Raw genomic sequence first — 16,464 nt, 5'->3', positions numbered from 1 at the left:
GTTCTGGATCCTACTGTTTCCTCTTATTACCCCCTCCATACCGTCTATATGGTGTCCCCCGAGTGAGCGTAAGAAATACAAGACCCTTTTTAAAGATCATGTTGGCTTATGTGGTCTGTCGGCTTCATTTAGTTGGCAGCTTTGGTGATTATTACAAAGTTTTTCTCCAACCCCCTGCGAGAGAGACTTTTGCTTCAGCATTCATGTTCTCCTCCTGACCTTCTCAAACTCCATGCACAGTTGCACCCTTCTCTTCCTTTGTGTGCTCCTTATCCTTCCAACCCATGCAGCGCCCCAGCCTGCGCCTGCCCCGCTGCTTAGGTGTAGCGCAGGGCAGGACAGGCTGGTTGCCCCCCATGACATGTTCACTGTGAGAGATCTCCAAAAACACTGTCACGACATCCGCTACAGCTCCCACTGTGACCATCGCCCCGGCTATGGTGTTTATTATACCATATTATAAATATCAAATGAGATATTTTATACTTCTTTTGGGTCAACTGATCCGAATCCGGTTCAGGTTAAATAAGTAGGTCAGTAGATAACTGGCAGATTACTAATTCGTATCAAGGTAGGTCTAACTAGACTCTACTAAAGTCTGACCTAGGCCTAACGCACATGGAGCAAAGTGCTGCTGTCGGGACACAGGAGATCAGCCTCTGTGCTCTGTGACGCTCCCATATACTTCATTACCTCAAGCAGTGGCCCGGAGTTGTGCCAGGTCTCTGCGAGGTAACAAGGTTTTGAGTGGATGCAGAACAAAGAGTCTAGAGGTGAGCGGAGACCACAGTCCCACCCCCGTCTCTGGCTCGGCCACCTCCCTTCTGGCCGAACACTGACCCGGTTCTGGGAGTGTGGGTTCTGCGTTGGCACTAACATGAGACGTTTCGGCAACGTTTATTGAGATGTTATCCCCCCCCCCCTCCCCCTCCTCCTTCCCTCCCGGTGTGCCAGGCTCACTGTGGCGCTATGTGCGGGCGAGCATGACCCTCTCGGGGTACCTGCCGCCCCTCTGCGACCCCAAAGATGGCAACTTGCTAATGGATGGTGGCTACATCAACAACCTGCCAGGCAAGTAGAGGTGGTACCCCCCAAGAGTCCTCCAGCCCCCCAACCCCCCCCCCCCCCCCCCCCCCCCCCCCCAGAGAAGAGGACAGGTTGAAGGTGGGCGAGAAGAAGGGCTCGGTCACTAGTTTCATAAGACTGTTTTAAGATGTTTAGAAGCTGGGTAAGTAACTAGCCGAGGCCTTAGTAGTAATGTTGGTGGAGGGTAGTCTTTGAGTGGCGTGTTGAGTTTTCCCCATCTGCCACAGTGAGACCGAATGGATGTTTTAGCCACACCTAACATCTAACAAGCCTTAAAAAAATTTGCCATTAGATAATAATAACAGATTCTAGGATTCCAGTTTCAGTCACTACTGTATTTATCGGATGGGGAAAATTTACACGGAGTGTTGTCTTGAAGGTGGTTCCAAAATATCTAATTTGTCTGTCAAGCAGCCTGGTTTCTAGTTAGAGAGGTGGGCTGGGGGGGCGGGTACTTCCTTTTTTTTTTTTGCCAGATCGCTCTTGAAAAGAGATTTTAATCTCAATGATGCTTATCTGGTTAAATAAAGGATTTGATTGATTGAAAGGGGAATTCCACTGGAAAGCAACAATATACTTGTTTACCAAATTGAGGCATTCACTTATTAACATAGAACAGCCGACAAGGGGTCAAATGACCCCTAGGCATTTTCAATAAAAGTGTCCTCGTCACTCGGTCGAGCTCCAGCTCTGTCACTCAATGACTTTCCTAAAGTACCAGTTTTATCTGGCACGGTTTCTGAAATTTCAAAATGACTTCAGGAAAATGTAATTAGAACGTATTCCACATACCGTAATTTTCGGACTATAGCCGCACCTTTTCCCCCCATTTTCGACCCTGCGGCTTATATAACGGTGCGACTTATGTGACTCGACGTGACCAAACCCGAAAATGTAAAAATCGAAATATTGCTTTTTTGACTGCATGAAATGTTATTTATCTGTTCCCTTATTTGCTAAACTTAATACAACTTGTAAATGAGTTAATTCTTGTTATTTGTCCGACAGTATTGTGTCCCAATGCTAATTACATATGGTAATTAAACATTAAAACACCTGCGGCTTATAGTCCAGTGCGGCTTATATATGTACACATCATTCAATTTAGCTGCTGCGGCTTATATTCAGGTGCAGCTTATATTCAGGTGCGGCTTATAGTGCGAAAATGTTGGTATATGTGGAAGTCACAGCACTTTGCGAGCATCTAGTGCAGGGGTGGCCAACCCGTGGCTCATGAGCCGCATGTGGCTCTTTGCCCGTCAATGTGTGGCTCTTCCATCCAAAATATTAAAATTAAATTATAATATTTATTTATTATTATTATTATTATTATTATTATATTATTATTATTATTTATTATTATTATTATTATTATTTATATTTTTTTTTCACTCAAACCTGTGGTAAACCTCATATTTTTATATTAAGAGGTAATTATATAGTTTACACTGTTTATTTTTCTCATATAAGCTGTGGGGTCATCTGACCCCTTCGGCGGGAATCAGTGACATTTTCTCCATGCTGTGCTAGTGTTAATTCTTTCAATGTGGCTGGCCAAAGCTATCTCTGCTCAGATCAGCCGTGGAAGATGTTAATTTGGTACAGTAGAGCCACACGTCATAGTGACACTTAGTTCTACCATCGCTCCATTTCCAATATCCACTACAGCTATGGAATTTCCTGATACCTCGATCACCTCTTGATCCGCTTCACCTTCTCCCTCGTCAGGTAACGAGTAACCAGAAGTCCACGCTCATAATAATAATAATTCGATTTAAAGAGAGAAGCGCCTTTCTCGAAATCAAGAACATTTTACATAAAAGAAAGTTGAAATAAACTGTAAATAAAGATAAGATAAAAATATTAATATATATTATAATAATAAGAACATTTAAAATAAATAAAATTAAGCACGAAGCACGGTGCAGTCCGTTTGCAAGAAACAAAAGAAAAATTCCACTTGTGTGTTTGGTACGAGTGGCAAACTAGTCTGACGCTATTTGTCCGTCCCTTTTTCAGCCGCGTACAGCAGCTTTGTACAGCCGGAAGCTGCAGCATGCACGCAGTACTTGAGCTATATATCTCTGGCCTGACGATATGTATCATTTGATGAGATAATTTTACTCTCTAGTAAAGTAACCTTTCTACAAATACAAGAGAAAACCAGAGTGGAATTCCCCTTTTTTAATGATCTATTTAGAGTTTTTAAATATAAGTGACTTGCGTCTGTCGGGTTAGAATTATAGTTATTTTTTTAAGATGAGCTTAAAAGCACATGATTCCTCATTGCTGTTTTTTTGTAAGATACCAGTCTGCTTTGACATGTTGTCTGTTTTTGTTGAAGTGCTACACTGCATCACTGCCAGTCAGCCGGAAGGTCCTCTTGGCTTTTCCATTTCAAACAGAGAAAATGACAAGTTGATGGTGTATGGCGGAGGGGGGGGGGGGGGGGGGGGGGGGGTGTTTGACCTCTGTGCACTATTAGATGACCCTACTTTTACTATGGGTGGGGGGGGGGGGGGGGGGTCGATACAGTGATATATTGCGATGTTTTGCATGCCGATATTATGCTGATATTATTATGTGGTGATTATCTGGTGATTCCCACCCCTAACTTTTTTACCAATAATATTTATGTGAAATAAGTTGTAAACTGAAACTGCCTCTCCTTATAGTGCACAGATTAAAATTCTCCCTCTCCAATCTGTTTCAGTGAATTATGATTGACGTGTTTACACTCTTAACAATGTTGACACCTACCTGTGTTTCACAAAGCTCTTGAGTTGTTCTGATTGTGTGTATGAGCGCTTGGGTCACATTACATGTGAAATATGGAGGCTTCCAAGCCAAGAGGTTGATCCAAGGGAAATCAAAGTTCTGTTGTTCAGAGTCCAAATTCTAGTTCTACTTCACTATGAATGAATGAAAACTTTATTTAACAGATTGCAGAATGGGTTCAATACAGTACGGCTCAATACACACAATTGTTAAGGGGATGCAGACCAGAGAAAGACTTTCGTCTTGTTTACATCAGGGTCCCCCATTTTCAATTCATAGTGACATTTATGACATACACAACATACATCACATCATGACATTTTTGCCTTTTCCCCCAAAGACTTTGTGATAACTGGATACCGGTTAGCCTCAGCGCTACTGTAACAGCTACTTCCGGTGCAATGGATCAATGTTCTGGCCTTGTAAGTTGTCCCTGTTCCAGAAGTAAACAGATTGAATGGGCTCTACATCACAAAAATCCCCACTGAATGAAGGATCCTTCTTTACACAAACAAACGTAAAGCAGAATGGCTCCCATGGGGACATAAGACATAACTCTGCAATTACTTCACTTTTAAGTTACTATATTGTATTTTATTTGGCCATAATCTCCCATTTCCAATCTAAATAATATATTTGGATCAATTTAGCGACTTAAGTTACAACGTAAGCAACCGTGGGTCGTTTTTGTGGTGCAAGTCGGTTTGAGTTCTGTGGCTCTCGAAATGGCTGTGCCAAGAAAATTACCCTGAAACAAGCGTAATAACTCTTGATTGTTTTGCTTATCTTCTACGTGGCCGGACATATGTGTGTGTGTGTGTGTGTGTATGCTTGTTTGTATATGTCATTGTCCACAGCGGACATTGCCAGGAACATTGGTGCCAAGACGGTCATCGCCATCGACGTTGGCAGCCAGGACGAGACGGACCTCTGTAACTATGGCGACTCCCTGTCAGGCTGGTGGTTGTTGTGGAAACGCATCAACCCCTGGGCGGAGAAGGTCAAGGTACATTAGAGATGGCTAACATAGGCTAAATGTTGCATTTTGACCGAGTATTCGCATTTTGGATGGAAAAACTGAATCAATGTGCAGTATACTATAGGCAGTGTTGTAGGACTCGAGTCTGAGTCCTGGACTGATTTTTGACTAGCACTGATTTTTGACTAGCACTGATGATTCGGACTCGGACTCCAGCATTGACTGCATTCGGACTCTGAATGTGTAGACTCGGACTCTGACTTGTTAATTGATAAATACAAAAAATAATTGGCCCTAATCATTTGGCATACGATATTGATGGCTAGTGCATTTGTTTGGCTATTGTGTCACAAATTAAATAAACTCCCTTTTTGGAATGGTGACCACTGTGTCATTTATGTTTAATGTAGACCTTTTTTTATTTGTATGTCAGCTCTTTGACTGCCAGAGTGGAGTGGACTCAACCTTGATGACTCGGACTAGGGTAATGGGAACTTGACTCGGACTCGACTCTGGCTCTTCTTGGGTGACTTGGACTCGAGATTTAGTGACTCGACTACAACACTGACTAATGATTATAGGCATACACATTTAGCCCTGAACAGGCTACAATATGTCAACATGGGAAATGCATGTCCAGATCTAATATGTAAAGGTGACTGTTCCACAGCTTGGGGGCAGATCTAATATGTAAAGGTGACTGTTCCACAGCTTGGGGGCAGATCTAATATGTAAAGGTACTGTTCCACAGCTTGGGGGCAGATCTAATATGTAAAGGTAACTGTTCCACAGCTTGGGGGAAGATATAATATGTAAAGGTCACTGTTCCACAGCTTGGGGGCAGATCTAATATGTAAAGGTGAACTGTTCCACAGCTTGGGGGCAGATCTAATATGTAAAGGTGAACTGTTCCACAGTTTGAGGGCAGCCACACCAAAGGCTCAGCCACCTTTAGATTTGAGCCTAGATTTTTGAACATAGAGAAGCAACTGATTTGACGTCCTCAGTGCTCTAGCTGATGTGTCAGAACATGAAGGAGTTCAACTAGGTACTGAGGGGCCGGACCATTTAAGATCTTAAAAACAAAAATATAGTTTGAAGAGGTGTGTTTTTTTAGTCGTTTTTCTACTCCCACCCACTCACAAGCACACATTCACACACCTGTACCCAGGTGCCAGACATGGCGGAGATCCAGTCCCGGCTGGCCTACGTGTCGTGCGTGCGCCAGCTGGAGCTGGTGAAGAAGAGTGCCTACTGCGAGTACATCAGGCCTCCCATCGACCGCTTCAAGACCATGGACTTTGGGAAGTTCGACGAGATCCATGTGAGTTCCTCCTCAGTGTTGGTACACACACACCTTCTGGCTACGTTCACACTGCAAGCCTTGGTGCTCAATTCTCATTGATTCATAGATTCCAGTGTGAACTGGTCACACTCCTGAACTGACCCGCATGATGCACAAATTAACAAGAAGATGGACGTAAACATGGAGGACAATGACGTCACAGTTTATGGTTTAACCCTTTGTCATGTGGCAGTGAAAGGGTTAACCTGTATCATCGCAGTGAAAGGGTTAACCATTTGGTAGTGTGGTAGTGAAAGGGTTCATTATAATAAATTAAGAATAATTGGGCTTTCTGTATTTTTCACCCATCCCAATTTAGTCGTTATGCCAATTCCCTTCCTGGTCATTGCGCGCATTGCCCCACTGTCGGCCTGGGGAGGGTGTAGACATGCCTTCTCCGATACATGTGCAGTCGCCAGCCGCCTTTTTGTTTCGTGCGCAAACAGCGCGCGTGGGCGTCCACACCGAGTCCGACTTCAGAGCAGGCGAAAGCGCACGGAGGAAGGCACATTTACATTGGAACAGCTGTAAATTCCTAGTCTATATGCGAAGTCAGTCCCTGTTTGAAGATCTTTTTTTAAGATTTCCAGTTCCAGTGTTCTATTGTCCATTTTGCATGTATAACCAGTTATTATCTAATTAATTAGAATGTTAGAATTCATTTTAGACTGATGAAATCAGTGTGACTGTACTCCTGAAAAAGTATAGTATGGTTTATTTGTATTGGGAAAGATACAGACACATTAGCTGGTTGAACAACATCTATATGTGTGGTAATAATGCAGATATTGAGTGTATTTCTGTGAAAATGCGCGTGGCGCACGCCTCTGAATCCAACCAAAGCGAACCAAATTCGCTTCCCGCGCGCGGCCGGTGTGAACAGCGACGCCCGTTAACATGGGAGCGAAAGTGAAGCACTGATCACCAGCCCGCCTCATACCCGCGTCCCGTGGGTTTGGACTGTAACGCGTGTGGAAGTTCACGCCAAATTCCCCCAGATCCCCTCCCTGCTGAACAGGCGCCCGACCAGTAGGAGTCGCAGTTTACAACGACCAGGACACATACCCCACCGGCTTCCCACCCGCTAACACTGCCAATTGTGTTAGTAGGGACGACTGACCAAGCCGGAGGTACCGCTGACAGCTGGATTCGATCCCAGAGTTTCTGGGTTACTCCACTGTGCTACATGGTTTAATTTATGAGTTGATGTGCAGTGGAGGCCAGCTAATTCATGAGCAGGTGATAATGGGGGCGAGGAGGAGGTGAAAGAGCCATTTCTTCTTTCAATATCCTTTCAAACACAGACCGGATATGATATACGTCCCCTCAAGTTTTGCTTTGCAGAAGCATCACCCCAAATACTTATAAGGTAAACGCCTCACTGTCCCTCCACTGACCACCTCCATCACAGCCGTCTTCCAGAGCAGAATTGTGACGAATGTCAATTTAGAGTGACGTAAAGATCACATGAATTCTGACATGACTGTTCACGTTGCAAAAAAACTGACTTGTATCTGATTTAGGACCACATATGAAAAGTGGCCCATGTGATTTGTGTTGTTCACACTGTCATGAAAGAATCGGATCTGAGTAATTTTTGGGCCACCTTCGCCTGCAGTGTGAACATAGCCTTGTGCGTTGTCTCAATGTGATTTTCTATTATTTTTAAATAACTTTCAGGATATAAAAGAAAATAACATTATGAATAGATCCAATTGTACATGTTGTATGTTATGTTGCCAAAGCATTTATAGACATGATAAAAAAAAATCTCAAAACATTGATCATCATCATACTGTACGTTGATATTGTGGGAGATAAGACTCCTTTCCCCCCTCTCTATTTGATCTATCTCACCCATCTTTCCTTCCTACCCCCCTTCCCTACCTTTCCATATGTCCCCAAAGATGTCACATTCCTTTGACCCCCACCCCTTCCATTTTTTTGTATAAAGATGTTCCAAGATCCGGTGGCGCGGGCTCTCTTCCCTGGTGTCCTAGTTAGCCACCTCGTGGAGAGTCATCCAGCCTAACTCTTACTACGTATTTTGTGTTGATACTTTGATTGAGTTAATAAATCGTATTAACCACGTCTCTTTGGACTGAGTAAGTTATTATCTTCGGCTATTTTCCACCACAATAGCTAGTTGCTTTAATGAAATCGCCCCCCCTTCACCAGGATGTGGGCTACCAGCACGGCAAGCTGCTGTTCACTGGCTGGGCCCGGGGAGACATCATCCAGAACATGCTGAAGGACCACCGCTCTGCCGACTACCAGGACAGCAAGAGGAACGACGTGGGTTGTGCACAAGCACACACACACAGACACACACACACACACACACACAGAGACACGCACACACACATTTTCAATGCTTTATTTATGTCCACATAAATACAAAGTACATTAAGGACATGAACACTAACAGTATAATCAGCTCATTGGGACTCATTCACTTACATTTGTGACTGCAGCAACCATTGTACACATACAATATTAACACAGAGGATGTTTCAAATGTGGGTTAACAGAAACAATAGCATTACCGTAAAACTATATCTACTCTATGGGTACAAAAAGCAAACGCTGTCTCCAAATAGAGAGGCTACCAATAATATCAGATATAGAGCAATACCTTGCTATCTGTTTAGCCTTTCTCTTGTAGATGTGGGGCATCTGAAGGCCCCTAACCACCAGCTTGTGAACATGACCCAGGCTGCCAAAAATGTAAACAAAAAGTTGACACTTGTAGCCTCACACAGACACACACACACACACACACACACTACAAGAGGGAAGTGCAGTCAACAAGGCGTGATTGCATCTATTGTTGCGTCTCGCCAGTGTTGGCATGAATGTCACTTTCAAAAGTATTACGTTTTTGATTTGATTTATCATCTCGAACACAACAAACCTATGTACATATCACAGTAAAGACAACATGTAAACATAAACAAATTAGTCTGTATTCATCCATAGAAAAAGAAGGTTTGTATCAGTTTAATTAGAGGCAGAGAAATATTTGTTCTCGCTCATTTCTCTGAAGCTGCCCGTTCCGACTTCAAAACCACTCAAATCAAGAAAGCAGATTACATTCGTTGTCACTCGTTGTTGCCGTTTCATTTAAACTTTTAACATTGTCTTCATTTTATTTAAAAACTGCAGCAACATTCTCTTGTCTCTCAGTTGTGCAGCTGTCCAGCGGCTGATTTCACCGACCTGGCTGAGATCGTGTCCAGGATTGAACCAGTCCAGAGCTACGCAGCTGCAGAGGGTGAGGAACTGTTTGTGATTTCCTTCCGTCATGATGTGCTTTATCAGGGATGGATGGGGATGTGGTGGGGATTGATGTGTGGGGTGTTTGGGGGACTGGCTGTTCCGGGGGGGTTCACATGCCTTCGAGCAACACTACTTATTTTATGCCTAGTCTGCACTTTCTACATTGCACTACTTTTATTGTCTTTTATACCTATTCATTATGTTCATTTTATGAATTTATTCACTTTATTAATTGTATTTGCTGTGAAGCACTTTGAGCTGCAATCCATGTATGAAAGGTGCTATATAAATACAGTTATTATTATTATTATTTATATAAGTTGAGGCGGGGAACGTTTTCCGTTTTTAGATCATTCTGAAATAATTCCTATATATCCATATGTAATAATAATAATAATAATTTAGGACCTGCTCCGAGGTCACCATTTGGCACACATGCGAACCATGCATACAATGCGTATCTGCGATTAACCCATGTCTCTTGCATGTCCTAAATGTCTCCTGTTCTGATGTCCAGCGGAGGAGTCGGACTGTCTGACTGAGTACGAGGAGGACGGGATGGACACCGTGAGAGAGGAAGACGGGGAAGAGGAGGAGGAGGAGGAGGAGGAGGAGGAGGGGGAGGAGGGGGAGGCAGAGGACCCCGATGACCCTGATGACCACTCCCCTGGAGACTGGGACCAGAACGGAGTCTTTCAGACGGTGGGTGGATGGATGGATGGATGGATGGATGGATGGATGGATGGATGGATGGACGGATGGACGATAGATATAGATCAAGAGAGGGAAAGAAAAGGTTAGTTAGTTTTAGTTGTTCTCAGGGAGGAAGTTCCTTTCCACATTATCCAGTGTATACACAAAACACATTGAATATGAACACAAAACACATTGAATATGAACACAAAACACATTGAATATTGAAGGATGGCGAGGTTTTTTCAATGTATATAATGTATATATTGGGGGAGATGACAGCATCTAAAGGTGCCAGGTCAGAGAGGTAGATGTGGTGGTGGAGACAGGCAGAGAGAGTGTGTTAGATCAGGGGTTCCCAAACTTTTCAGGCCGGGACCCAGAAAAGAAGGCGTCAGAGAGCCGCGGCCCAATGCACATCGTCAGCCTTTTTTTTTTTTTTTTTTTTTTTTTGCCAGGTGGCCGATTTTTTAAGTCAAATATCACTTCAATCCTATTAAGTTAGTTCAAGTTAGTTATTCGTTTATATGTGCTATTTATGAGAGGGCTAACTTGTTGCAAAATAATAATGATAATAATAATAGCCTCATTAAAATACTATTGTTGCTTCGGTTGTTTTCAGCGTTTTATGTGCATAATCTGTTATTTAGTTTGAAATGTTCGTTGAAATAAGTAGATTTTTCGTTTTTGTTTATTTATTAAGTTAATATAAAACCACATAGTCACATTTTAGAATACAATAGAATAGAATTTTAGAATACAACTAGAAACACTGTCCTGGCCTGCTTCTAAGTTCAGTGGCCTGACAAAAAAATAAAAAAGATTATTTTTTATTTTTTTTATATCATCTCGCGGCCCACCCGTGGCTGCTCGCGGCCCACCTTTGGGTCGCGACCCCGACTTTGGGAACCACTGTGTTAGATAAGGATTGAAAGTGCAGACAGGCTTTGGACGTTTAGTGTGTGGTAGGAGCTGATTAACACCCTGCAGATGAGGCTGTGCTGTTCTCATCACCAGCTGATAGCTACAGCGTTTGTTTGGGGTAAGTTAATATCAACATTGCCGTTGCTATAGTGATCTGGGTCAAAATAGCAGAATGGTCAGAGAGAGAGAGAGTTTGACACCACTAGAAACAGACGTTTAATGTGTGTGAAGGGTGAACAGCAGTTGCGATGACAGCGCGTCACATGGCAACAAGAAGAGGGGCGGGGCCTGCCATTGATATGCCGAGATGATAATGATGATGATGAATATTATAAATGTGAGTTTCCTTCCGGGTCTAAGTTAGATCTAGACACGAAGCTGACGTGAGCGGACGTGGATCAGAGACTTTCATCCCTCTCTCACCCTCGTCGGTGGGGGAGGGGAGATATTAATATGGGCGCCCCAGTGGCGAACCACATAACGCGCTGAGTCGCGGCACGGCCGACCCGGGTTCGATTCCCGGACCCGTCGTTATTTGCCGAATGTCTTCCCCCCACTCTGTCTCCCGTTCCTCCTCTCTCTCTCTCTACTGGACTGCCCAGTAGCAAAAAGCGATAAACGCTAAAAAATAAATCTTAAAAAAATATATATATATATTTAATATACTGGGCGGCTGATTGGCGCAGTGGGCAAGGCGCTCACCACTAACGCAGGATACGCTGGGTTCGAGCCCAGCTCTCGGCGTTGCTACCGGCTAGCCGGTCGTTCATACTAACACAATTGGCAAGTGTTAGAGGGTGGGCAAGCCGGTGGGTGGGGATTGGACGTTGTGGACAGCGACTCCTACAGGTCGGTTTGGTGACGCCGGTGCGACGGAAACAGGAAGTAGCGGGGGCAGCGTGAGCCCTCCCCACGTGTTACTCCTCGCCACTCAGAGTTCGAGCTGCTGCAGTGAAAAGATGCGACAGGCTGCCTCCTCGTGTACCGGAGGGGACACGTGATGCAAGGCTTATGTCCTCACTACAGCCGACCAGTGGGAGGCATAGTCTAGCAACGTTCAAGACAGGGGAGGGAAGAATTGGATAATATGAAATTGGGATGGGAGAAAAATAGAAAAATGGGGAGGAAAAAGTGGATAAAAAAAAACGAATTTAATATTTACACAAAACACATTGAACGAATAAACATGCAGAAAGCAAGAGGAAAGTGAATAAGCCAAAACAGGCATGCAGAGAAATACTATTGACCTATATCTAGCCCCGCCCTCTTTTCTTGATCCTCCAATCGCAACTTTTTCTTTCCCCTTTGAAGGATCAAGAAAAGAGGGCGGGGCTCTCGGATATACATGACCGTCTGTTTTCTTTGCTGTCGATTTTGTTATTGTTGCAGGACGAGGAGAAGTCGGTGCGCCAGCGAAGAAAAGCCACAAATGATTCCAACACCTGCTCTGAGGTCTCCGACTGCTGACAGAGGGAGGCAGAAGAGGAGGAGGAGACGCAGGAGGAGGAGAATTGGGGCCAAATTCTAGGTCCAAAAAGGATAAATAAAAAACTGTTGAGGACATGAAGTAGGACCTTCAGAGTTGACTCGTGCAGCTACTGAAATGTCTTGTTTTAGAGGGAATCGTCTTTCAAGTTCAAGTTTTTTGACCCCACGTCGTTGAACCTGTTTCGTTTTGAGCTCTCGTCGAGCCGGCTTCGTGTCCCACACACGCCTTGCTTCCTGTCCCTACTCTCAGACCCAGCTGTCCAAAGTTGAGGACAAGTGGACTCAAACGGTAGACAGTCTTAGGTGGAGGTCTACCCCGATACACTGTCCCTCCCACCCTTGTGAACCAACCACTACATAGTTATCTAGAACCCCTACCTGCCAATTCTCACAACAACAATAGCAACAACAACAACAGCAGCAACTACAACAACAAACGTTAAAGGATGTCTCTCATGCCAACACGAGGAGCGTAATTGTCCCAAATATCCACAACACTCGTCCCTCAGCTCCCAATGAACACAGAGAGACTGCTTGCATGTCCCGCCTTGTCTCTGTCCGTCTGTCTCAGTATGTATGTATGTCTCTATTGAGATAAGTCTGTATTGCACTAGATTATTGATGATGTGGCCCATGCATTTTCATGTGAGAGTGTGTATGCTTTTGTGGGTGTGTATGCGTTTGCGAGTGTGTATGCGTTTGTGAGTGTATGCGTTTGTAAGCCTGTTTGTGAGCGTGTGTGTTTGTGAGTGTTTATGCGTTTGTGAGCATGTACACTCACTGGTGTGTTTGGTATTATAGCTAGTCTTGGGTTAAGACTAGCAAAGATGTCCTGCGTAGAAAGAGAATGAGATGCAAGAATGTAGTGTAATTGTGAGACATGGCAATGAAGATACTGTGTATAGTACTAGTGAATGAATGTACAAAAGAATTTAGGCGGAGAAGGTGGTAGGAATAGACATTTCATGTAGCAGAACAAAGTAAGTACGTTTTAACCACTAGATCATGTTAAACTAGTGTCGGACAACAGGAGATGGACTGAAATTAACAGAAGACCAAAAAAAACGGTATGAAAACTGCGAAGTGATGAACGGGATCGTGTGCAGAATAAATGCAGGTTGAAAGGCATATTTAAAGGTGCTGTAAGTGGTATTTTCTTTGTTAAAATAAGTGTTGAGTAGCTCTACATTCCAACAGCCATCACTGATATAGTGTCTGGTCAGTAACATGGGTCTCCCAGTCCCTCCGCTCTGCATTCAACGTGGGTACCCCTTCCCACTTTATCCAATCAGGAGAGAGAACCCTAGATATTTTTACTTATTTCAAGAAATCTTGTCAGGCCAAATTTGCTTAATGCACTGGTAGATTATTTTACTTGTTTCAAGGACACATTACAGGCCGACAGTGGCTCGGGAGGTAGAGCAGTCGTCTGGTAATCCGGAGGTTCCCGGTTTGATTCCCACTCCTCCCGGGCAGCGTGTTGAAGTGTTCTTGAGCAAAACACTTAACTTAACAAATTGTAAAACGCTTTGGATAAAAGCACTATATAAATGCACCATTTATATTTCTAATTTTTGTCACACCATTTTTGCAGTGTGGAGTTCTCTCTCCTGATTGGATGAAGTGGAAACGGGATACCAGGAAATGTATTGGGAGATCCATGTAGACCACTTATTTTAACTAACAAAAAGCCTCTGACAACTGGCCTAAAGATTAGTGAAATGTATATTATTATATCATCAAACTTGAGTGTCATGTTAAGCACCCACAAACATTTAATTACATTTAAATTAAAGTTAGTAACTATTATAAAACTCTGCAAAAAAAAGCTAATTTGGCTGCTCAAACCATTTCTCAGGATTGTGGGGGCGTGGGCAGATCACGCTTGATTGACGGCTTCCTTTCGGCTTGAGTACCATTTTCCATTCAATCACTAAAATGTTGTGCTGCCATGGAATTAACTACCAAATCTATCAAATGGACCCTACTTGGTTAGAAAGCTTGACTAATTCAATAACTAGCAAACTACGTTAGACCACCCAAATCTGTTTTTCTTTTAACCTCCCGGAGTATGCCGCTAAATTGTTTTAGCATTTTCCATTCACTTACATGAAACGGTTAGCATTGAGCTTATTATCAACTATCCCAGTAGTCTGCTAGTTATCGTGAATAATCAGCTACTAGGGTAGAACACCTATATCTGTGTTTTTATTTAACTATACCTCCCAGACTAAGCAACTAGCACATGAAACGTTAGAATTAGCGTTGTTATGTAACATTTTTGAGCTAGTTATCAACTCTGATTTGGGTGGTGTACCCTAGTCTGCTTAAAGTTAGCTCAATCCGCTTGGGGGAAATTTGTCCTCTGCATTTTGACCCATCCTGACTATTTTAGGAGCAGTGCCAGTGGGCAGCCACACAGTGTGGCGCCCGGGGACCAACTCCAGTTGTAATGCCAGTACCTTGGTCAAGGGCAGGAAACCTAGCAGGCATGTCTTTTTGGGGGCTATGTTCTCATCCCTTTTAGGTGTTTACGATACGCACATTAGATTCCAAATCACATAATTAAGAGCCAATCGGGGAGTTACCTTGCCAGAGGCTTTAGGAAAAGCCAATCTGCGGTGGACCAATGAAGAAAATTATGGAAAAAATATCCTACAGGAAGGATTAGTGTTGTGGGCAGTGCTGCAGGGCCAACTAGATCTATTTAGATTAGATAGGACAGAGAGAGAGGGGAAAGAGTTCGCCTGGAGAAATGTGGGGATGAGACGATAGGAACGTTTGGATGCGATTGTTTGTGTGCTTGGAATGTGTTTGTGAAATTCTTTGTTTCAGCCATAATAGTTAGCTTGAGATCCGAGCGGAGGAAGTCGACGCCTTTTCAACTGGAGATTGTTCTGCACACGCTGGAGAGTAGAATGGCGGGTTTGTCAGTGGCCCTATGATATAAGACGTGCAGCCCCCCTCTCCCTACGCATTGCATGGGAGTTTTACATACCGTTCTCCTAGAGACTTAAAATGGTCGCCCAAAATCATGTCACAGAAGCTACACTTGATGGTTATGGACCTCTTGTAGATTTCTCCCTAGAACGATATTCTAACAGCGTGTTGATACACATACATGTGTATATGAGGAGGAACATTTGTATGCCAGTGCTTTGCTTCAAAACAAGGGATCCCACGCCTAAAAAAGGGCTCCTTTTTAAAAATCCATTCACATGTTCTGAATGGGTGCCAGATTATTATAATTTTTTTTAATTATTAATTTATTTGTGTTACTACTGCTGGCTTTTAAAAGAAAAAAACACGGGAAGGAAAACTTTCAAACTAAAGATTTTAATTTGAAAATTATAAACTGAATGGTTCTTTTGTTAGCTTTGCTTTTTTGCTTTAGCTATTTTGCACTGAAACAGCATCTAGAATAATTTATTTTGTTTTATCCAACCCCCCACACCCCCCGAGATGCCCACCATGACTGAAGATGTTATTCTGACTTGAGAAAGTTGTTAAATTAATATGCATACTGAATAATAAATCTAAATTATAATGTTCATCATGTATTTCATATTTTATATATATATATCTATATGCTGTATTTCCTACATGCCAGTGAGTCTGTCCACTGCACAGTCCATGCTGTTCTTCATACTGGAAGTCCGCAGCTCCGGCTCGTTGGCACCAGAACCATCCACGTGCACCTGACCTTTTCCCAGTGGTGGAAAGAAAAAAAGTATTCTTACTCAAGTGCTGTACTTAAGTAAATTTTCCAGCTACTTGTACTTTATGTGAGTATTTTCATTTTAGGGAACTTTATACTTTTACTCCACTACATTTCAAGGGAAATATTGTACTTTTTACTCCACTACATGTATCTGAACCCATCTGTTACTAG

At 43.2% G+C, this 16,464-nt stretch overlaps 1 protein-coding gene across 1 annotated transcript in view; it reads left to right on the top strand.

Moving 5' to 3' along the window:
* Positions 1 to 16,173, top strand: part of pnpla6 (patatin-like phospholipase domain containing 6) — a 134,262-nt gene extending 118,089 nt beyond the window's left edge. Inside the window, 7 exon segments of the mRNA XM_084318957.1 lie at positions 955 to 1,071; positions 4,722 to 4,870; positions 6,015 to 6,167; positions 8,367 to 8,483; positions 9,375 to 9,462; positions 9,985 to 10,169; positions 12,474 to 16,173. Coding sequence (XP_084175083.1) covers positions 955 to 1,071; positions 4,722 to 4,870; positions 6,015 to 6,167; positions 8,367 to 8,483; positions 9,375 to 9,462; positions 9,985 to 10,169; positions 12,474 to 12,551 — 887 coding nt within the window. The 3' untranslated portion in view covers positions 12,552 to 16,173.
* The last annotated feature ends 291 nt before the right edge of the window (positions 16,174 to 16,464 follow it).

The sequence above is a fragment of the Notolepis coatsorum genome, assembly GCF_963971535.1.
Source record: "Notolepis coatsorum genome assembly, chromosome: 7".
NCBI classification, from domain to species: Eukaryota; Metazoa; Chordata; class Actinopteri; order Aulopiformes; family Paralepididae; genus Notolepis; species Notolepis coatsorum.
This window is presented reverse-complemented; position numbering and strand designations above follow the sequence as displayed.